This window comes from Xiphias gladius, chromosome 5 (genome assembly GCF_016859285.1).
Source record: "Xiphias gladius isolate SHS-SW01 ecotype Sanya breed wild chromosome 5, ASM1685928v1, whole genome shotgun sequence".
NCBI classification, from domain to species: domain Eukaryota; kingdom Metazoa; phylum Chordata; class Actinopteri; order Istiophoriformes; family Xiphiidae; genus Xiphias; species Xiphias gladius.
The window spans coordinates 17033605-17058149 of NC_053404.1; the positions used below are offsets into that span (position 1 = coordinate 17033605).

The window sequence follows — 24545 nt, forward strand, 5'->3', positions numbered from 1 at the left end:
CTCCTGAAATTTTTCTGAGTGTTTAAATAACACTGCCTTTTTTGTATCCGCATATATTTATTTTTTCTAAACCATTCATACAATTTAAGTCTTTAGGTATTTATCTTCTGGTGAGTTCCACATTGATTGGGATGGATGAAGCTGGATTAGATTTTTGACCCTTGACAGCACACTTTCAATTCCGATAATAAAAACTTTTACACAAAGTGTAACTGACTTTACACAAAATGTAAAGGTAGACAAAGTGTTATATAGAATTATCATATATTTTGGAAGACTATATTTCAGATTTATCAGCATACTTACATTAAAGTATTACCGTGAATTCCAGAAATAATTTCCTCTTTCCCCTTCAGCTAATAAGCGTTTGGAACCCTCTTGACAATGATCAAGGTTTTCAGCCTGAACTAACTGACGGAAATGTGGGCCAGGTAAGAAACTATTCAGCACTAACAAAAATTTGCATTTTTGATATGTTGTTGCAAGTAAAAAATAAGATCTGGAAAAACAACCCTTGAAAACCACATCTTGAGCTGTATATTTTAAATGTCAGTAATCCTATCTTTTCAGGGGAAGAAAACATGAAAGAAGCTACACAGCAGAGGCGCTAAACCAATGGAAGAAGTGACCATTTAATTACTCTACTGGTTTTACTGCCTCCTTAAAATAAACATCTTAAGTCTTGTATGAGAAGAAGTTTGTTTTATTTGTTAATGTGCTTGGTATAAGGTCATTTAAAATGTCTATTCTTTCCAAAAAAGACTAATTTATCCACAATTTGTCAAAATTAATACCTACTCTGACAAAATGAGACGTCACAGGGATAAAGTAAGTGATTATGGGAGTGATAGCAGGTTAACATAAGTGTAAAGTTTACAAATAAACAGCACTTTTTCTGGAAAAAGACACTGTATAGAAATTCAAATTTTTAACTTTAAAGATTCAGACACAACTTAATTCACAAGGATCACTTTATTTTTTGTCAGGCTCTTCTGATTTCATCACAAATATTATCTATGTCCACCCAAAGTGTCCCAGCAGGGAACTACACTCCCTGACATCTTTTATGGAAAGGACAGAAACATAGAACATAAATCCAGTTCTTCTTCACCTTTCTAAACATAACTATGCTTGTAATAAAAACCCATTTGATTTTAACTGGGCGTACCACTGTTTTGGAAGTGGATAGTACTCTGTTGGTTTGGTGACAGTTTGTATTTACAGACCAGCAGTCGCTGTAACTCTCTGGAAATGAAATTATGCACAAACTTCCTGTTCTAAACTGCAATGAGGGCCGAGAACAGTATGGTAACACTACGATAAAAAAGATAAGTCTTAAAACTGGAGTTGAAATGTACCACTTTACGACAATATGGGCAAACAACCTTAACAAATATGCCTTTAAAGTGATTTTGTGTCATTCTGTTGGCATTGTAACATATGTGACAACTGCTGTTGAACCACAGTAAAGCATTGTTACCAAAAGAATGGTTTCAGATTAGAAACAAGCTTTAATTTCTCTTCTGCTGATGTCTAAATATACCAAAATAAAGTAAGGGCAGCAAACTAAAACAGTGGATATGAAAGACAGTTAGTAGTTGTAATCATCAGGCAAACTACAACAGCACTACATTCTTGAACAGAAGGATTTTTTTCTTTGTATGTTTTTTTTTCTTTTTCCACAAAGTGGTGAGATCCAGAGGCAGGCAACAGCCCGTGAGACAACAAGCAAAGTTCTCTTCAGATGACAAAACAGTTTCTCTCTCTCTATCAGTAAGGCCACTTAATATAGAAATTCTAAATGAGGACCACAACCTGTCGACACTTGTCCATAGATCTTTGCAGCGTCATCATCACCATCATGAAGGAAATAAACAAAGCTTCAAGTTTCTAAATCAAGAGCCTGATGCCCAGCTTGTATGTGGGGGGGTTGGTGTTTGCCCCCTTCACCACCACAGCGGAAAAAAGCTCAGTCCACATGGTCACCACCAGCTATGCTGCTGAGGTAGTTTCCCCACTCCCGAAGCCCCAACCGCAACTCAAAAACACACCCTAAAATAACCATGTGCAATTGGGTTATAGCGATCTTGCAAAAAAATAGATATTTTCACAGAAGTTTGTAAAATCATCTTGCCTGAAGTGTTCTTCGATCCTCTGTGGCTTTATCGAAGCAAGTTGAAGTCCAGAGAGACGTTGCGCCATACAACTGCCGCTCTGAGTACAATCCACAAAGGACAACTACGTTGTCTTTTGTTGCTGCTGCAGTGTTGTACGTTTGGGTGTATTTTCCTAATTCCTTTTCAATTATTCCCTCTTTCAACAGCCCCTTCAGATGCAGTCCTTCAGGTTTGCCAACCAAATGATTGTAAAGTGTGTTACAGATCTTTTTGAAGGGAGTGTCGCTGTATGTGTATGTGCTGCAGCGGTACTGCTGTGAATGAATGAGCGTGTGTGTATACAGGGCTGTGTATTTGTGTAAGTAAACAGTGTGGTGATGGTGGCAGTGTGAGCTCTGTCAGGACTGCAGTCCACACAGCTGGAGTTCAGCTTCCTTCAAGGGGCTGGGCAGGACCATGCTGGAGGGGCCAGGGGACGGAGGGAGCGGCTCTACTTATCCCCCAGGATGGCGTACTGGTTGTCAAGCTGCAAGTGCTGCATAGAAGCACCACTGGTCTCCTCTCTACCACGGTTCCTGTGTTTCACAACTTCAAAGGTCTTCTCAATTTCTCTGTCCCTAAAGGACAAACTTAACTTTAGTGTTGAAACAATTGGTCAGTTAATCAGACAGATAATGTATATCCCACAAATAACAGTCAATCTTCCAAGTCATTTATCAAGAAAGAGTCAAACACAGCCTGGTTTCACCATCTTAAATGTGAACAATATATGTGTTTGTGTATTTAAAAAAAAAAAAAAACAAAAAAAAAAAGTATTTCATTTTATCTTTAGGATTCAGACATAAAACAATATGTGAAGTCATTGTGCTCTGGAAAATTGCGATCTGCATTTTGCTGACTTAACAATCAGTCAGAAAAGATTAATTTAACAGACAGACTGACTATGAGAACTGTTCAGGCCTGTACATCTATACAACTGCAGCAAGACCTCAACCACCTAAACAAACCATGGTAAACAAACTATTCTCACTTGAACTCTACTTACTTGCGTGTCTCCACGTGCTTGGCGGTGGCCAACAGAGATGGGAACTGTGCGTCACTGAAGATCTCAGGAGGGCCCTGGTTCTGACCTCGTCTGGTTGTGGTCTGTCGAGCCCCTGGAGGGCGATATACACCAGCAGGCTTCGCCTCAGGCACCTCTACGTCCTCTGAAATCACGGCGATAACATCAATTAGACAAGAAAACCAGATTTTCTGGGCCAGTTTTCGAATAGCATTTTTTTTTCTTCCTTAAACTAAAAAAATCACATTACATAACCTTTATAATTAGATGTTTACAACAGCTTCAGGCTGTGTATGATTTTTTCAACAGAGCAAATACAGATATTATCATCAGTGGCATGTTTACAAGCAAGCGTTACATGCACTCTGAACTTGTGTAAAAAAAAAAAAAAAAAAAAGGACATATTTTCCCCTTTTCTGAGCCCTTTTTTTAAAAATAGAAGTTTGTAAAAGATATGAGGGCAGAGGTTGGTTTACTCACCCACAGGTGCAGCAGGAGGAGGAGCAGCTCCAGATTTGTTCCAAGGCCCCGACACTTTGTCTCCACTGACCAGAATGATCTCTCCATCCTCACCAACCTCCTCCTTCTCGTACTCCTCCTCCTCTTTCTCATCACTGCAAACCAGACAGACAGTTGAGCAGAAATTAAGATATAATGAGCTGAACTGGTGCCTCCAGTCAGGGAGAGGGAAATTTTTGAGGTGGCAGACATTAACAGTGATATTGTAACTAACCTTCAGGGTTATTCAGTGTAGTATGCAGGTTAGCTGCTAATTCGCAAACATTTTTTCATCTCAATCCTAGGTGCCTATAGAGTTGGCATATAGTTTCCAACTAAGGTGTTTGGAGGGTGTTTGTTGGTGTCCAACATTTTTAGTAAGACATTCTTATCAAGGCATTTTTTTTCTTCAGTTTAGTTTTACAGAGATTTGCTTGTAAAACTAGACGATTCATATATTCATTTATGAGTGTATGTTATTTGCATAACAGAAACTAGTACGTAAAATAAAAGTGGAGAAAATTGAAACAGTTTTTGCACGTATTCTAAAGATGAAAAAGTAATAAGGAATTTTCTTCTGACAGTTTATTTTCAGTCAAATCAATCCAAATAGTAAGGTAGCTTTATCGCAGCTTGATAATCGGACTAAGTTGCCATTACATCAGATCTGAAACACTGGGAGAATAAATAAATAAATAAATAAAAATTCTGATCTGGAGCTAGGATAACTATCATTGCACCCTGAATCTGCCCTACAACCAATGCACAATGGCAGCTACATAAAAACAATGTGTCTGAGGGCAAGGGAATCTTAAACTTACAAATTCTGTCTTTTTTGCTGCTGGCTAGCTTCGCCACGGTTATAAGTTTTTTTTAATTAAAATGTTGGAAGATGGGTCGTGGGGGCCATGGTCCTCACTGGCCCCCACTTGATGGCACCAAGGTTGAGATTCAAATGACACCTAATCATGTGACCCATGACAACCAAATACATATTTCACTCTCACCTTATCTGTAACGCTTGGAGCCGAAGCCCGCTGTAGTCCACTTCTTTCTGCTCAAACTCTTTCCACTCCTCGTCCTCCTAGGCAGAGGGAGACATTTACTCACAAGTACACTGCAGTCAAATTACAATAATACCTTCCAACAGCTTTCAGTGCTGCCAAAAATCTAAGTCTTCTGTTTTTGTTTTGTTTTTTCCTGGAAATGATCCTGTTTGAAAAACATTTGCTCTCTGGCCAGCTCTTCCCAAGAAATGGTCACACAGGCCACAACAGTTTGGGTCAACGTTTCAAACCGGCGTGACAGGCTGTTTAACCTTATAACGGATAACCTAGTTTTGTCACTTTATGATGCCTTCATGTGATTTGAAAGCTTAAAAGCTGTTACCCCCGTAAAACAAAAAAACAAAAAAACAAAACCCAAAAAAAAAAAAAAAAAAAAAAAAACTTGTGACAAATGGCGGCTCGGCCTAGCCTGAAAGCCACGATTCAAAGAAGGGGGATGACAGCTTCCTCATGCAAACACAAGGCCAGTGTCAGTATGATAGCTAAATGTACGGGCCTCAAATGTAATGTCATGGACCAGCACGAACAGCTCGCTCACAGAAAGATAAGGGTGTACGAAATGCACAAAAAACGTGTTATGCTGAATTTTGTTACTGGCCAGAAAGTCTGCCGACATAAACCATATGCTAGCTAGCATCCGGCGTTGCCCCTTCATGTTCAAATGTGTGTCCGTGTGTTTTTTTCCCTCATAACTTAGTGGAATAACTCAGAGAGCGGTCTAAATGTAAGAAGGAGGCAGATCGTGACGGGGATACAACAGTTCACACGACGTCGGTGTGTGGAAAAGACGCCGCTGAGGCAAAAAGTTACCGGGGAGTAGCGTTACTTACCTTCTCAATCTGTGCGTCTTGATTCTCGTTTTTCGCCGATTTTTCCTTCTCCTTCTTGGTCTTTTTCAGCACAACCGACGTGGGCCCGGCGGCGGACTCCTTGCCCTTTCCTTTCTCTTTCTTCTTCTTTTTATCCCGCTTGGCAAAGAAATCGTCCAGGCTCTTCTCCGTCGGTACATCCGCCATTTTCAAAGACCAACGTTAAGTAGTTAGCTAAACCGAGCAATGACAAATGTGAAAAACCGCTCTCTCAGAGTGAGGACAGCTCGTCAAACAGTCAGAAAACACGGAGTTGCTCCTTATTCTGGCAGTTTAACTTCTGTTTCTGGCTGATAAAAATGTCCACCCTGGTTCCCTAACCGATTCCTTAGCTACCCTGTCAACCATGCCATGCAGGGACTATTTGACAAATCTCTATCCTTACCCGGAAAGACTCTGACCCTGAACCGGATATATTATGAGCCAAACTTAAAAAACATAAGTCAAAATATTAGTAGATTTTCCTAATTACATCAGTCATAATTCACTTTATTTTTATTGTATTTTAATTTTGGAAAACAGCTAAAGTTAAATTAATTAAGGGCTGGATTACCAACCGCTGGCAACTGTTCGGGGCCCCAGAGCCCCAGAGCCCCAGGCTTACTCCATATTTGAGCCTACATAATCGATTAATCACAAATTTGTCAAACATTTGCACCACTAAAATATCAGCTATGAGGGTCCACCATCCTCCGTCTTGTGGTCCAGCTCTTGAAAAGGGGCTCTTTGTCAAAAACTAGTTTTAAGGCCTACGTTGCTTTAGTTCATATTGTGCTCATGTGTTTTAAAGTTTTGTTTTATCAAATTGTCTCAATTTGTGTGCGTGTGTGTGTGTGTGTGTGTGCGTGTGTGTGAGTGTGTCCATCAATTAGCACACTGAAAATCTCAGGCAAGGTAGTGTTGTTACCACCATAGGAGAACTGTAAATTTGCAACGCATGATTATTTTCATCACCAAAACCTCTGAAAATTATTTTCTTTAATAATTTGCTGATTGTTCCGTGGTTGTTCACATATCTAAATTTCTTTTCTTTTTTTTCTGTCTGACCATCAGTCAAAAATCCAAAGAAGTTGAGTTTGCTGTCATAGAAAACTTGGAAAACCAAAAAATAATTAGATTTCAGAAGTTGTTACCAGTGAATTTTTGGCATTTTGCTTAAAAAAAATTACTTGAGCTATTGATCATTTATCAAGATTGTTGATAAAGTTTCTGTCATTCGACTGGTCGTTTCAGCTGCAGAGTGCTGGTTAGTTTTTGGATACCTGGGGAAATAATGAAACTGACCTGCATAGTAGTGGGTCCACAGGGGCCCAACAACAAATGTTTGCCCTGGGCCTCCCAGGAGGTTAATCCGTTCATTCGTTAATAATAACAACTTTGACGTTGCCAGGTTGTGGCAAATCCTATTCCAGCATGACACTTTGCTTGCAGTTAAATTCATTAACCATTAAGTCTCCAGTTGAAAAAGTTAATAAGTCATTAAAAAAGGGTACCATGTTTCTCCCTTTCTAATAAGTAAACTTGTATGCAGTTATAAATGTTATTAAGTCATTAATAATCTCAACTTGTAATAAGCCATCAACAAAAGTTAGTCAGTCACCTATATTGTTAATCAATCATTAAGAAATGGAAATACTTTTGTTATTGTTAATATTTCATCTTTTTTTTCCTGCTGTTTGGTCATTCCGTCAGCCACTTCTAACCTGTTGCGGTATAATTTTGTCTTGTTTTGACTTAGACATTTCAAGTGATTGTGTCTGCAGACCACATGGCAGACATCCAGTCTACTTACTTTGTATTAAGAAACTCATTTATGACTTTTGACTCATAATTTTTATTTAAAAAGTTTAAACTTACTATATAATAATTTTGAGTATCTTCCAGGATTTAGTTTTTTAGTATGCTTCAAGGTAAAGGTACTGGTTTGGGTTTTGTTTTTTGTTTTTTTTTCTTAATTTTAAGGCCAGATTCTTGCAGGAACATAACAATTTAGTTACAGAGGAAGAACAAACCTGAGTGGAGTCAATGCATTTATGCAGTTGTTTAGAAAGGAGTATAAATCAAGAACTCTAAATTGATGGAGTCTAATACATAAACCCAGAAATTTACACATCTTTTTTTGACTGGATATAACCCCTTAAAATGTTCTTTAACCGAGGAAACTTTCAACTCCTGTGATACTATCTCTTTGGAAATGAATTTGGACCAAATTTGCCAGATTTTCAATAATGGGCACAAAAAAGACACTGTCAAAAGTTGAAACTGTCATGTTTTGCCTGATTTGAGCAGACCTACTAATCTGTAAATAACACATCAAATTAAGCCCATTTTCGGCAGTCAAGCAGGCCTGTAAACAGATTATTGAACTGACGTCATATTTCCAGAGCTGGAGGTCACTTGACCAGCTGCAGCACAAAGGGAAAATTCCAGCTCACTACATGAATGGATGTGCTGAGGTCGGCAAGACTGCTTTGTTATATAACCAACAGGTGTGATATCTAACTCGCACATACTGTAGGTTTTTTGCTTGACAAAATATGAGGAAGTTGATTAAATGTAGTTTTCAAGAGAATAAATGAGACAAACAGAATACATAGTTTTTTTTGTTTGTTTTATTGCTCAGCAGTAAAAAGTACAGTGTATACTACGGTACAAAAAATACATAATGTTGAACACTGCTCCACCGTGCCACTGAACATTTTGTAAAATATCCACTTTTTGAGCGTGCAAAAACAACAAGCCCAGCTGTGAGCATCCAATGCAGGAAATATCAATATGTTTAACCGTGTTATTCACCATCACCGCTTGAATCAGTGATTTCAAAACAACATCGCACAATGCAGAAAATCTTTAGCGACAATAGAGGCAGGCAGCATTGATTATTGAATAAAACTGCAGCAATGCAAAGTAAGACAGATGATAGTAGGACCACAGGTTCAATAATTAAAAAAAAATATTCAAATGCCTCTGTATGTGCTCACAGTAAATATTCAGCATAAATTTTTTTGTCTCAGTGTTTTTATTGGTCAAGATTTTTGACAGCCTCTAACACATTATGTGGTCTAGCAACTGATTCACAATCATTCAACATTTCAACAACAGTTTGCATTGATTGACAAACACATTATTTATGGAGGGAGACACTTAAAGTAGCAAGGGATGGTCTAAATTGTTTCCTACAGCGCTGAGAAAAAAATCTTTCTCAAACTGGGCTATAACCAGTAGCCACTCCACAATACAGACGAGAAGACAGAGAGACGGACAGAAAGACATACATACAGAGGCACACACACACAGACAGACACACATAGAGAAACAGATAGAACTGAGCTGAAAGTGATACAAATTCCTGTTTGACTTAAAGTAACTGATATTTGGTTAAAGGGGGCAGCACATTTCAACTCAATCATCCACACACACACACACACACACACACACACACACACACACACACACACACACACACACACACACACACACACACACACACACAGTATGCTTACATGCACAAACAAGGCATTCAGACACACACATAGTCATATATATAGGGCCAACGTAAAGAGTTAAGACATCCACGTGGTCCCTCTTAAGAGAAGCTGGTGACACATGAGGGGGAAAACCCTTGTAGGTCAGTTCCATTTGACTGACAGATGCACCATCACTCCGAACTGCCAGATGTAGACCTTAAATCGTCCAAATAGTCTGCTCAAATTAACCGTTAAAACCTGGGCTCGTATTTATCAAACTGCTGAGAGATTAAAAGTTAAAGTCCTTCACTTTTACTCCTACTCTCAAATTTAAGAATAAAACCCATTCATCAACTTTTTCTGTATGACTTCAAATGCTTTCGACTTTAAGAGAGCTCCAAAGGTCCTTTTAATGTGGCTGAAAGGTGACCTCCAGCCTAGATGACTTCAGCAAAGAGACAGAGGTGAACACACACCTTCTGGGTCATGTTTTAAAGTGATTGTACAAAATGTCACCGGTCATGATGAGTAATACGCTAGCTGTATAATTCGTAATCAGGTAGGTTGAGAATACTACTTGCATTTGATAGGATGTGACACCACTTTTTATTTATTTTTTCTCCATTTACTAGGAGTACAAACAACAAAGCTGGCTCTGATTTTGTTTGTAACCCTTTTCCATGCATATTTATTGTACCACACTTGCCAGTGTGGTACGAAATTCTTCTTATTATACCATGTTGTCTCTGATGTACCTTCTCTAGGAGCAGCAAATTTCTTTCGACCTCCAGTTTGGTTATCTTTTAGTTAAATTTGATCCTATTTGTTATTATCTAATCCTTATTTATACTGTATATGTCCTGTATTTGTAACCTTTTTAAAACTGCTTTTAATGTTAAATTTCGTGTTCTGCTCTATTCTGGTGCTCTATAAATAAAATATATAAATATAAATATATATATTTTTAAAATATTGTAAAGCATAAAAATATAAGATTAGTGTTGTTCACATTTTAATGTGAACAACACATTAAAATCATATATGCCGAATAACATATCACTGAGGAAAATATAAGGATGTTTTTCTCAAGAATGACAACTAGGGCAGATGCAGGTTAAATTCATGTCTCTGATTGGCCATTCCTGCCCTGAGGATACATATGATTAGTCACGTGAGAGTTGTTATTATTCAGTTCTTAATCTTGATGGTCCTTTGGAGCATTCTTAACTTTCTTAGAAGTTTGATAAATACAGATCCTGATTTCATATGTAGTATTTTGCCACAAATCACTGCCCCCCTCCACCCCCCTCAAAGTACATATTGTAGGTTCTACATTCAAGTTCAACAGGCTATAAGTATTTTGGGATTGATTTTAAAGGAAAAATAAAATTACAGAGAACAGCTTTAGTGTTTTCATAGCATGTTTCTCTCTCTAAAGCAGATTTCACGTGGCAACATCCACCATCAAGCCACTGTAATGAAACAAATCCACATATACTCTGTATTTTATAAAGACAATAAAAACCTTTTATCACAATTAAGCCTTTTGTAGAAAATGTACATCAGAAAAATATGCAGGTGCATCCTCATAGTAAATAGTGTCTGTTTATATCACTCTCCTTTCAGGTTGCTCTTTGTGTTTATAATATACAGTATAAAGTCAAAGTCTCTGAATATTTACCACATATATAAAATAGACAACAACAGCAGGGGGAGTAGAAGAGAAGAATCCAACAGGGTCTCTCGTTTTCTGTCTCTAGATGGCGGAAGCTTTGTCTCTGTTGATGAAGAGGGTCTCCTGGCAGAAAGGGTTAACCAGGACCACACTGCTACCGCTGTAGTCTCCATTAGGGGGTAGACAGGTGTCATGCTCCTGCAAATGCACACACACGCACACGCGCACACAAAAATTTTACGCAGGCGCCTAACTGTTAAACAATAGCTGTGATTCATGATTCACGCTTTAGGGCTCACCATTAGGGCACGCGCTGGAGTCTACTGTATCTAAGTCACTCTACAGGCAGGGAGCAGAGTCACACAGTTTAGTGTGGAAGCAAACAGAATAAAATATGGGTTTGGTGCACCTCAGGGCTTTTAAGTAGATGGTGAGCAAAGATATCTGACAAAGCTAGATGAACAGAGATACAAAGGGAGGCGGAGGGGAAGATGTTAAAGCTTCATGAGTGGAGAAACAAAAGGGAGGAATGACTCAGAAGAAACAAGGCAACAGAGAGACGTATTGTGTTGGGGGGGGTTGATGTAGAAAATGGTTGTTGATGGCGAGTCAGCAGTAATGAGGCAGTGCTGGAGGAGGGACGTGTGAAAAACAAAATGATTTGTTTTACAGCAGGGAACAAAGCCATTTTATCAGCAAGATCCAATCTTAATATTGTCATTTAGGTTCACGATCATTTCTCCCAGAGCTCTCTCATTTACCTATAGCACCAGGGAAGCTATAAGGCTGCTGCTCTACAGGGTCAGGTAAAGCAGGGGAAAACAACACCTGGGTGTCATCAGGGGCATCCTACAAATGATCCAACCTCAGTGTCCCTCTCCTGATGCCCCCACAGGCAGCAAAGGAATGCAAATTGTTCAACGGTCGAGGAATAAAAGAAAGGAGACACACACAGTGTAATGGTCACTGGACAGAAGATGATAAAAAAAAACATGCAAACTGAACAAATCAATGAGAAATCAAAATGATAGGATCTGTCTCATATGCCAGAGGAGGGAGACTGCAGATTTAATAATCAGTAAAATCCATATCACTGTTATGTACTACAATATCCAACAGATGGAGCTGTAATGCACAAAAAACCTCAAATGTTTCACAAGCTGTTTGCCAGCTAGAATTCGTTATCATTGGGCAAGTATGACAACCTCTGGGCCGAGTGAGTGCAAATTTGACCTTGCTATTTTTCTCACTATATCTCACTTTTATACATAAAGAGGAAATATCACGTGAAAATTGACAGAAATATGGAGGGGATAGAAAAAGTAACGTAAACCCCTCGTGGAAAAAGACTCCACCCATAAAATCTCAAGTGTCGCAAGTTGGTCAGTTATTAAAAACCGTGCAAGAAATGTATATTATTTATAGGTTAAAGAATTAAATAAAATGTTACGAGGAAAATTGTCTCAAAAATAGAAATATACAATGCAATATACAGTGCGTAGAGTGCAAAACTTAGACGAACTACGGACAGAGATATGACGGACATCCTGTAAAATTTACATTACTGTAAAAATATGTACAATGTGACAGGGCCTTATTGCTTATTACTCTTCCCCTGGCAACTGCTGTAGTCAGATATGGAGTTTCCTGGGGAGCTGTTAAGAATGACTTTGTGTCATTCAGTTTTATGGCTTTTTAATGATTAACGATACAATGAGATTTTTGTGTTGGAGATATTTCGGAAAGACAGAATACCTGGTATCGTTCATAGTAAGACCTTCTGATATTAACACTTAACCTTTTGAAATGCTTTATTTTTTGCCAAGTGATCATCTTGTTGTTGTTGTTGTCGTCTTGTGAGTCCGTAGGGACTGGGCACCCTGTGGTCCAGGACACTAAAATAAACCCATCAATAAATGTAGGCCAAGAGGATTGATTAAATATTGCTAGCCTGCAGCCTAACATGTCCTGGGTTTACAGTGTTGTATGTTATTTTACATCTTTAAAACTCTCTCGACATTAATTCATAATGAATGAACAAATGATTTACTAATAGTGATCATCACACCAGCCGAATAATGCTGCAGTATTAGCCTGCACCTACCCACTTAGTTGACTTAAGGGTTGGAAATTTTTGCAGAGAAATTACATTAACTTGATGGATTTGTTCCATACTTTCGAATCCAGCAACATAATGCTTCAAGCTTGAATCTCTCAAGCAAAAATTCACCTCACTAAATATGCATTAATATTAATGCTACACTGCTATTCTCTGAATCTTAATTCAAGTAAATACTAGATGTGAAAAACTGTCTAACGTTTTCGCTGCAGGAAAATCCTCCTTTTGCTTGTTCCCAATAGCATCCCTATAAATCGTAGTAATACAGTGTCATGCTCAAGTGCACTTCAGCAGGCCTTGGGGCTCTGCTGACAGAGAAGATTAGATCTGGATCCTCTTGTTGCTTCCATACTCATTAAAAACATTCTGCTGACTGATAGTGAAACATCAGGTAAATGTCCCACCACTTGAGTGCGCACAGTGTTGTATGCTAATAGAGACAGTGTGCCAGTAGTTCGTACCTCACTCTCCAGAGTGTGTATCTCTCTGGGCAGCTCCACGGCGTGCCTGCTGAAGTAGTCCATGGTGATGGCGTTGTTCCAGTAGCTGAGGTTGTTCTCCTGACTTGACGACTTCTTCTTCCTCCTCATACAGCACACGGTCAACAGCACAGCTACGGCGAGCAGAGACAGGAAAGGAAAATGAGAGTTAGTACAGTAGTTGGAAGGGCTGCTGCTTCAAATAGCCTCTGAAAGCGCCCACACAAGCTGCTTAGGTAGAGGATGTCATGTTTCAGCACAATATGCCACTGGTAGAATAAACTCAGGTGGAAAAAAAAAAAAAATTGTGTTTTGCCTAAGGTGCAACTCCTACTGCACGATGAAAAAAAGACTCTGTCTCTAGCTTAATGCAAGAAGATCAGACCCTGAGGGGTGTCTGGTTAAAAGAAAGGGTTAAAAGAAAGAAAGTGAAAGTTTTCTTCAAGGAACAGACATTTTGGGAAATACTTTTCTTTCTTTCCAAGAGTTAGATGATAAGTTAACTCCCTCTTATCTGTCTTTAAAATATAAAGCTACAGCTAGCAGCCAATTATCTTATCTTAGCATACAGACTAGAAGCAAGGGGAAACAGCTAGCTTGCGTCTGTCCAAAGGCAACAAAATTCTCGTATCAGTACCTCCAAAGCTCACTAATTAACAGCTTTTATCTTGCTTGTTTAATCCTTACACCAAACCATAAAAATGTCAAGTTGTGATTTACAGTGTTGGACTATTTCTCCAGTCTTTACGTTAAGCTAAGCCGACACTGCAGCTGGCTGGCGTACAAACGTGAGTGGTATCGATCCTCTCATCTAACTCTCGCCAATAAAGCAAATAAGTTTCTAAAAACGCCGAACTATTCCTTTGCGTTAGAACATTTCTGTACATCAGTGACATTAATACATTTTATGTCAAGGTCAGCCAGAACTCTAAAGTAATTGGCACTTTTACACTCATTAATTAAATCTTTACTTAAGCTGCTCTAACTTTACTTACAACATGAGGACACAGGCACGCTGATGGCCAGCACGATCCACACAATGTCCATCCTGCTCAAGCAGATGGTCATGCGGGACAGTGGGGAGTCGACGGTGGGGCCCGTGCTGTTACCGGGTGTCAAGGGGTCCTGGGTGGTGGCAGGCACCTGCCTGTTCAGGAAATTTCCACTGGCTGTGGAAGGGACCTCCGAGCTGTTCCCCTGAGCAGGCGCCTCCTCAACTGAGCTGCTGTTAGAGAGCAGCCCTCCCAATGTAGTTACATTCCCAAACCATTGTCCCAGAGTGGGATTGTCTGTGCCATTAACTTGAACTACCTGACCGTGACCTTCCTCACTGGTAGTCTCGCTGGGCACAGTGTGGTTGTTTGGGATGAATGTGGGATTCTGCTTTTTGAGGCTCAGGTCATTGGACAAGGCTGGGGTGGACGCAGTGGATGTTAGATTCTCTGGTGGGCTCTCAACTGGAGAAACAGACCCTGCCTTTGGGTCCATCACCAGCCCCTCAGTGGGGGGCTCGTTCACTGCATGCACCTCCCTCAGGGTGATGGCGTGGTGTGCAGCCACCTCGGGAACACCCCGAGCATGCTCCCTGAGTTTCAGGCCAAGTGCAGGGACACCATCTATTGATGAAAGGGATAGAGAGGAGGGCTGCAGATCTGGAACATGCTGGCCAGGGTCAGTGGGTTCCTCCACGCTCAAATTCTGAGACTCTACATTGTGTGCAGCGAGTGAATCTCCTCTGTCTGATCCAGAGCTGGACATAAGAGCCAGGGGGTTTGGAGCACCTCTGGCAGTAGATTCCACATCTATATTTGGCACTGCTGTGCTGAGAAACTTCGGGCTGCTGCTCCTGGCCGGGTTGGTGCTGACTGTAACTGGGTTATGGACTTGAGGCACCCTGACCAATATGTGCTTGTGGCCTTGGTGTACAATATCAGAGCTCGGCTGCTGGGGCTGATTAACCAAGCTGTCATTGCTCACCGTGTTCGGGGTGACAGTATTTGTGTCATGAGTGGGAGGGTCTTCATGGGTCAGGCTGGAGGTTTGGGTGGTGTGAAGCCAGGCTGAAGGGTGGAGGGCGACAGTAGGGAGAATGATGTTTGTGGGTTGACTGCCTCCTTTGGACGACCATTCCCCGCTGCTGGAGCCTTCCTGATGCCAGTCCAGGTGGGGAGGTTCGGGTGGAGACAGGGGGGTGCTGTGGATGGCTGCCATGGAGACAGAGTCCTGGGACATCTGGCTGAGGTACAGCTCCTGTGCTGATGACACCAGTCCTACTGGCAGTGCTAGGAATGCTAGAACACCTGTAGAGAAAAAGAGAGAAAGCTGACGGTTAGCACATGATAATATAGAATATCCTTTCCTCATTACTGGACCATTTCCATGTGAGTGTGCATTTTCAGCATTTTGTCTGCCAGTGCATCATTTCTCCCATGAATCCTGCTTTGCAAATCTAGACACGAGCGCAGCCCGGCAGCTGAAACTGACTGCTAAGGTGTTCAGAAGAGACATGTAGCCTTATCTTGCATTCATTACACCCTTCAGCCTTTAATCTAATGAACCGCTGTGTTTGTCACTCACCTAGTTTAACTGGATTGCTTTATTAACTGCGATATTCACTAGACGAGTTCCACTGTGTGTAACCGTGCATTTATAAGGTGGCAGCTGGGACTGGGAGGATGTCTCAGTCTTTAGATACAGAGTTCAATCAAAGCTGTTTTGTTACTGTGCAGAAATGCTTCAGTGAGCTCACTTTCCACCAAGGTAATAAAATAACAAGCAATTATTTGACTTTAATCCTGAATAACTACAAAAAACCCCTGCATGTATAATATTTTGTCTCAAAAATCTTGTCTTCAAAAGGATGGGATGAGACGAATTAATTTATTTCTCATCCAGCTTTAACAGTTTTGATACTATTCCATATTTTGAAATAAGGTGTCATTTGTTATCAAGATGCAGTGTTGCTAAGAACATGTCGATTTTCATGCCCAATATATTTGTACAGTGCAAACAGTGGCTAAATTCATGACAGCCGCCGTGTCAAAATAGCTTACTTAACATGCTAAAACCATCTCAGAGAGCCTGACAGATTCCCTTTCTTGAGCTCAATCCCATAAGGAGGCTGTGTAGCGACAAGCCATTAGCGGGTGCCTGTGGGGAATATCGGACCTATTATGTTATCCAGACAGCAAAAAAAGTCATAGAGGGAGGAATGTGGATGGGCTTATTAATTTCCCCTTTCCTCCCTCCCCTCCTTTATTGACACTGTTAAACACAGCTAATGTGACACATTAGCGGAGTTCCCATCGAGTGGTTTGTATGTATTCAGTTTAGAAAAGAGAATGCATTAACACAAAGCTGCTGTCTTTTAAATTCCTGTCTGAATGAGGTTATGTAGCATGTTTTTGCAACGGGATGATAAGATGAAACCCTGTGTGACACATTAATTTTGACACAAGTATGTATTTAATCTTTAATTTTAAGTTACTGTTTAAAGCATAAGGCTGGAAGTATTCTATTAGTATTATTCTATAGAATTTTTCTGATTGTCAACAAATAGTTGTTGTTTTTTTTCATTGTAGTTTTTATCGAATGTTACTTAGACAGGAAGAAACAGTCCATAATTTGGAACCTTTTTCATACGTATTTGGTTCGCTACTGAGTGTTTATGGCAGCAGGACTAAAAAGGACATGCCGTCCAATATAACAGCGGGGCTCAATGCCTTGTTTTTAATATTTTATTTTACAATGGCGCTCTATGGCACAAAGGAATAAGATATCTCAGACTTGTTGGTAGGATCAATTCATTGTTGGTTTAACTCTTTTTCATGGGATTTTGTTGAAAACAAGGAAAATGTAGAATTTCACCAGCCTTATCCTTCAATGGTACTCACTGTCTAAAAAGAAGACTGAAGCAACCTGTGGAACCTAGATGTTGTGGCCATTGTTTAAATATGGTGCTCTCTCAGTAACTATGGAAACCAAGTCTCCATTTCCAAGAGGGGCAGAGGAGAAGGAGATGGGAGAAGAGGTGAGAAGAGAAATCTTTTAATCATCTAGAGAGAGAAAGCGTACAGATTATAGGAGAAACTAAGATTAATTTTTAAAAACTAAAAGCTCAAGCAACAGTTAGTATCAGTAATCTCTATTTTTTTTTTTTAACCATCTCTTTCCTCTTTGTTCACTAGGGGATTTTAAATTACTCCACAGCAGAACCCCAAAGCACTGACTATTTAAACTCAGCCTCTGAATCATTAATCATATTCCTCCATACTCAATCACATACTCTACCAGGACAGAGGGTCCGGGCTCTGTCTTCCATTAACCAAGCCTGTCACGTCTCTAATCCATGGAGCCAACTCCAGACCCATATCTGAGGAGATAACACACATGGTCACCCTTGATTTATGACTGCCCGTCTTTTCTGAGATGATCCTTTAGGCAGGGAAATGGAACACAGACTAACCCGGCCTATCAAAGCTTAAGTGTATGTGCTATTGTTGATCAATGGTTATGTGAATAGTGGTCACATTAGCACAAATTCTGCCCTTTGAGATGCTCTCAGGACATTGCATTTCACAAACTACTCTATACTGTAGAAGATGCACAAACAAAAACACAAAAAGAAAGATTAATGAGGGCAAAAGACCAAATATGAATAATAGAAAAAAGCATTTCTACGACACAAAATTATAGGTATAACATATTACACATTAATTCTTAAGATAGGGAAGATACCTCACATGTCACTGTGTAATGTGGAGCCTTACAGCTGCAAGCATGGTAGAGTAATAATTATGTTTTTCAATGCTAAAAAAGTAGATAAAAGATATAACAAAGGCCAATTAAGAGAGAGGATGTTTACCATGCTGAGGCCTGCTGGAGTCCTACCTTCAATCAGTACCCAGACCTGGCTGTCACAATCTGGCAACCCAACACACTGCTGCTACTGAATAAAACATAAACACCCGGACTGCCTTTACAAACAAAGTTATATCAGAAATTGGTTAACTAAATGCTCTGGCACACACACGTGAACAGCAGCACATCCTTCTGATTTGTCCAGATGATCACAAACTTGGCTGATCTGTGACCAACATGGAGATTAATATTGATTTAGGACTTTGCAGATTAGTCACATCATATTTCATCAAAGATCACACCTAAAATGTTAAAGGGGAGAATCTGATTTTTCAGTTAACATGCACTCAGACATCCGACTGGCCATATATTCATTGGCCGAATACGCAGTGATGATAAAACTGGCCTTTAGAGTCATTATCAAACGCTGCGTTGGGTTCTTATGCTAATTAGTTTAGAGTTTTTAAGTGAGACTCCAAGCTTGACTTTAGTCATTGTTTGCCTTGATTGGCAGGTTTAATAAATAAAAAACAAACGGGACACGGAGCAGTAGCTTGTCCAGTAGTGACGGCTTCCTAATCTTTCTCTAAAAACGGGCTTAAACCTGCCTTTCAGCAACCCAGAGGAAACCTGGAAGGCAGAAACGCACAGCAAACACAGAGAAGGCTGTTACATTTCTAAATGCTAACTACCTAAATAACTAACTAAAAAATATCCATATATAAGCTATCATGACATTATGGCACCATGTTTTCCAAGCCCCTATTTGACACAGTACATCGCCGAATTTCTGTGTGTGTGCAGGGATTACATATGTATCTGCGTGTTTTTACACAGTGCAGTGTATTGCACACTGAGGCAAATGGGTGTAATTTGTTGTGTGCCTGTGCTGATTGAGTGAGAGCGTAAGCAGGGTGAACACAGACAGAGAGCCAGGGCCCTGCCTCCACAAAGACATGCAGCTGAGAAGCGGGGGGTGAATTAACAAGAGACATGATTGAAAAGGCCCAAGAAGTGAACTGAGCTCTATGAACATCCATTGTTGCGTTGAAGTACTGGGAGGAACATGAGAAGATTAGATGGAAAAGGGGAAGAATAGGGAGGTCGGAAAGGGTGGGAAAATGCGCAGAGAGGAGGCAAGAGCCAGAGGTGTGGTGCGGAGTAAGAAAGGGAGATGTGTGGGTGTTTAATCAGTGATAAGACATTGGACAAGAGCAAAAAGGCTGGATTATACACATCGGACCGAAGACCGAAAAGGACATTCAGAAAGAGAGATATGGGAATATAGGAGGCACTTTTGGAAAAATTTGTCTTGCTCAACACACGTCTACTCAGAATGATTTAAAAAAAAATTATTATTATTGTGCCTGTTGGCTGCTTTTGGCCTGATGAGATATTTTATCACAAGCATGGCAAAAAAAAAAAAAAAAAAAAAAAATTAAAAAGACGATTTCCAGTTGTGGTGACACAAAGCAAGAGGCAAAAAAAAAAAGAATTTTTTGAATCTGTACTCAAAAGAGGACAAAAAGGCCAACAACTGGTGAGGGTAGATTTCAGTGATGACACTGAATAGCTGGTCTTTCTCTGTCCTTCTGCTATCAGCAGGGAAGGAGACACGCAGCTAACATCGTTATCACTCACACCAACCTGTTGCCCTCACTATCTCTATCAGAATAGCACTTGCTAATATTATGGGGACAAACAACGCCGAGGTAAGAGAGATCATGCCCCGAATTATTTTACTAATGGCCTCAACCTGATTCCCTTTGACTAAGCTCAGGGTGTATGGAGGGAGGGGCATTTCATGCAGGAAAAACGCTGGATCGGGGCTCTTCTGAATGCATAGGAAGCTGGTGACATTCATTGAAGTCATCCATTGATGCCATCCGGGACATCAATAAATCATGTTGCAAAGTAGGATCCTGTGCACTGATCCAATGCAGGCTTTGTCCCACCAATCGTTCACTATTAGACTCAATGTCAGGGGACAGGGGCCAGAGCGGCTGGCACTGAATCTAAAGTTACACCGGTGAGATGGAAAACAACGTAACATTTACTCCTGATGATGAAATTCTGGTTTTTCGACGGACCCACTCATAAGCTAAGAACCCATTCTAGACGAATGTTTTGTATTGTTGAGGACCACTGCATCATGACTCTTCCAGCCTAATCAATCATACTGGAGCACTTAGTGTGCGGTATACAGGCTATCAGTGCTTATTCACCAGCCTGACTGCATGATCAATCCCGAGGGGGGCCTACTCGCCGTGCAGGGTGCGATATTTATCTTTTTTTCCAGGGGTCACCTCATGTTACGTGCGATGGAGAACAATATGGCTTGAAAACGTGTACGGCGACAATCTGCCGATGAAGCAAGTGCTGGAGCCAGGCTGGTCGGGCCGCATCATCAGCGGGCAGCTGGCAGTGGCACAGTTTGAATTGGAGACTGTACAGGAAGCCAAAAATAGGAGCTCCAAAATCATCCATCAATAAGGCTTGTGACGGCTCGTCAGGCCGTTCTTCTGACCTGTTACTGCTCTGTCATCTCCCCGCTCAGGCAGCACGACGGGGAATAAAGAAAGAACTGTATGTACAGGAACAAAATGCATACATCCAGTGAGAAGCTGGCCAAGGTCACTTGAACAAATGAACTAAACTGCAACACAATGATAAAACCTGTATTAAGATTAAATACCTGATAATATAGCATAAATATGGCCTGTATATTATCTCTACTAACATTAAAGTTCTTTTTTATTAGTACTCTGCATGCTTATAAAACATTTAAATAACTGTCTGTTAATTTCAATTTTAATTTCAAAACCTTTGTCCAGGTACAGGTGAAAAATGGCCTTTTAGTTAATTCTGGCTTATTTACAGTTGTTTGTTAATGTTTGTTACTGTGCATTGTCCCTGTTAAAATCAAATGGTAAAGAAGTAAATAACATTTCATATTTTAATGTACTTGTTTTAGGGGGTAATGTCCATGGCCAAGTAACGGGATGAGAGAACAGTACAGTAACAACCTGGATCATCTGTACTAATAAGATAAAAATGGGAGATGATTAATTTCAGAACTGTACTTACTGTATATTCTTTTACAAGACAACATAAGAGAACTTCAAGCACTTGTGAGCTACCGGTACCAGGATTTTGTGCTTCTCTATTAAACTGCATCTGCTAGCAGAAAGGGTATCAACATTAGTTATTTGCATCTTTTAGGTTCAGACTTCCTGAGGCTTGCTCCAAAATGTTGCATGAACTCAGAAATACCTCGATGTATCGACAACATTGGAGCCAAGGTGTCATCCCATGTTCGTGGAGGTTTTGTAACACCTCAGAGCAGGTTAAGCGATGGCTCAGTGTATCTTAGTACAACCATTTTCCGAGGTCTCAGTGCTTTTATTTGGTACCAATATCTTTGTTGGCAATATTCTAACCTGAAAGCAAAAACCAGACAGAAAATCTACTCTCTCTCAATAAGTTGAATTAAGCAATCACATCACCACCGTTAAGGTACAAAAAAGAAAACTTTTAAAGGTTTCATTTACAGTCAAGGTCTAAATGCTTAAATGCGGTTTCAAGTTCCTTTAGAGAAATACTGAATCATTCCTATACAACATCTTTTGTTGGCCTAACAGTAGGTTTTTAAATTACAGATTTTTAACTCCCCCCGGGCTGCTACAACCTCCAGATTTGGAGAGAAATGACAAAGCCTAATGATGACTCATGCAATCATTTCTTTATGAAATATTTTAAAAACTTTTGTCTGTCACTTTTCCAGCAACTGTAAAAGTTTTTTGTTTTTGTTTTTGTTTTTGATGTGTCTGACCCACGAAACTAGACTGAAGGTATCTGAATAATAAATATATGCCTAAACAGTGTTTGTCCCATCAATAACCATGTCAAAATGCCCTTGAGCAAGGCACAGACCCTCATTGCTCTCCATCTAAGTTGCTTTGGATAAAACCATCAATACCTGACATGCCTTAATCCCTGAGATGTAAATGTGAAGGAACTAAAAGGGAATTACTTTATGTCCATCGCATTACCTAATGGGATAAACAGGCATAACTGCTTGTTTGGATGCCCCCAGGCATCGAACCTTAACCGGTAATGAAAGATGTCCTCCTCACCACCCAGCCGGCCCTCTATGGATCACATTTAGCCTCATTTATGCTAATCACAACCACTCCACAGAAGCAGACAAACCTCCATGGGATTCCACCCCAAATGGGACAAATGGAGGAGGTTTTATCTACAGTGCTTATCAGAATACCAATGAGCCTATATCACATTATAGTGGCACACACACCAGGGCTCTGCTCTTTTAATACAAAATGAATCCATATCTCACTTTTGATGATAAAGGCTGTCAGACCCGAATCAAAGTAATCATAAGTCCTAGACGGGGAGTTTCTTCGAAGGTAGTCCAAGCCTTTAATTTTAAGCTTTGACGTGCTGTCGCAGCGAGCCACGGAAGCAGATCAGATCCATCAGCTTCAGGCAGACAAAACCCTTTATCAGCACCCAGCTGTCTGACTAACTGCTGGTAAGATTGGATTATTACGCCTGGACAGAGTGCTATCGGCCCAGACTGACTTCAATTGACCCACTGCACTTCTTCAACAATTACCCCTATGATCAGGACTACTACAGCACTATTAGTACTGCTACTTCTATGATTACTATCACTTAATACAACTAATACTAGTACTACTACATTAATACAACTAGTTATATCTTTATCAATACCAGCTGCTAATAATACAATAATCATAATAAAAAATAAAAATAGAACATAAATAATTATAAAATGAAATATAATAAAAACTAATAATAACAATACAGCTGCTGCAACTGTAACTCCCTATAACTCCCTAATGCTTCTACTACAGCAGTTATTATCATGAATTACATTCCCTACTACAAGTCCCAACTGCTAACCACCCACAATCCTGCTACCTCCACTGCTACTACTCCTATTGCTACTACTACCACCATTAGTATGAATATCACTACTGCTGCTACAACTACCGCTACTTCAAGTACTAGTGTCACTGTCGATACTGCTACCAGCTCAGCTACTTCCACTACAAAGCCTCATCCCATGACTACTACTGTACTAATACTGCAACTACAACTACAATACTTACCTCTATTAAAATGACCTGTCTGTGAAACTTTCCTGGATAAATAAATGTAAACACTCTCCCAATCCCACTCCCAGCCCAAAAAGACCTCTGCTTCTACAGCTTGTCTTACCACTATTACTACTATCTCTCCACCACCTCCTCCTCCTACTAGACTACTACGACTCTGTTTGATCTTTGACATGGTATTCGTACTAAGAATTGCATTGAGACTGGGCACCGGGAACCTAAGCTGACTCATTTGCTTCCGTGATTCATTTTTGTATCATAAGACGTGACATTTTTTCTTGCGTCTTTTCCCACACAAAAATGCCATGAGATGAATCATAAGCCTGAACCTTATATTGACGATATTTGTCGTTATTATCAGTTAAGCTGTAAATAAAAAAACAAATATTAATATGTAATATGTTAAACTTAGTGTCAAGCAATAAAAACTGGATCCAGGTGTTAAAGTGGCAATAAACAGGTCTTTTGCTTGAACTTATCATTATGAGTTAAATGTTAATCGCACAATGTAATGTTTATAGAATAATGGCACCATCTGCGTTTACATTGGTTCCCTATAGGCTTCACTTTCACTATGCAATTCTGTCTGCCGCTGGGTACGAAACCCCCCCGGAAAATGAAGGCTTGATTTACGGCACAAAGGAAGTGCATCTGCCATTGTGCAACCAAAAACAGGAAGAGGACAGTGCTTTTGTTTTCCGCAGCTTTCCCCAGGTATCGGTAACGGTTGACAGCGGAACAACCGGGGTAACTGTGGAAACTCTAGCTGGAGAAAGAAGGCGACCCCCACCGTCAGAGGAGGAGGCAAAGAAGGCGAAGAGGGAGAGTGACGGAAACCAAGGTGAAACAAGAGTGAGCCTTGGACGGGCATTCACACATGGAGAGAGCTCCAAAAACCAACACTGAGCTGGCATCATTTCTACTACATCAGTAAATAATAAAACCTGCCTACTTATTAATACAACTGGTTGCTTTACTCTGCCTTGATCATACCACTGAGATCGGGGTTTTCTGGTTCAACTTGGGATTCTTACAATTGTTTTTTCCTTTGGACAGTATCTAGTGTTCCCACGTTACAAAGCCTGATCATCCATTTCACACTAAAAGGAAATTGCTTTTTCTTCCTGTTCAGTAATGCTGTAGAAGTGCGCTCCTCTTTCATGAACGCA

At 40.1% G+C, this 24545-nt stretch overlaps 2 protein-coding genes across 3 annotated transcripts in view; both read right to left on the reverse strand.

Annotated features, from left to right (window-relative positions):
* Positions 1 to 953: 953 nt before the first annotated feature.
* On the reverse strand, positions 954 to 6009 carry cdv3 (carnitine deficiency-associated gene expressed in ventricle 3). 2 transcript variants are annotated; one of them, XM_040126610.1, is made up of 5 exons: positions 5576 to 6009; positions 4686 to 4759; positions 3661 to 3794; positions 3163 to 3325; positions 954 to 2734 (listed from the first exon to the last, which is right to left on the reverse strand). In XM_040126610.1, the coding sequence occupies exons 1-5, from the start codon at positions 5759 to 5761 to the stop codon at positions 2608 to 2610; spliced, it is 684 nt and encodes a 227-aa protein (XP_039982544.1). In that variant the 5' UTR covers positions 5762 to 6009; the 3' UTR covers positions 954 to 2607. The 2 variants fall into 2 exon arrangements, with proteins under 2 accessions (XP_039982544.1, XP_039982543.1); XM_040126609.1 differs by having other exon boundaries at positions 4686 to 4762.
* A 2220-nt stretch (positions 6010 to 8229) lies between these two features.
* The window catches only part of tmem108 (transmembrane protein 108), a 48673-nt gene continuing 32357 nt past the window's right edge, over positions 8230 to 24545 (reverse strand). The window contains exons 3-5 of the mRNA XM_040126951.1: positions 14350 to 15654; positions 13337 to 13488; positions 8230 to 10954 (exon numbers count right to left, since the gene is read on the reverse strand). Coding sequence (XP_039982885.1) covers positions 10838 to 10954; positions 13337 to 13488; positions 14350 to 15654 — 1574 coding nt within the window. The 3' untranslated portion in view covers positions 8230 to 10837. The remainder of the gene's footprint in view (positions 10955 to 13336; positions 13489 to 14349; positions 15655 to 24545) is intronic.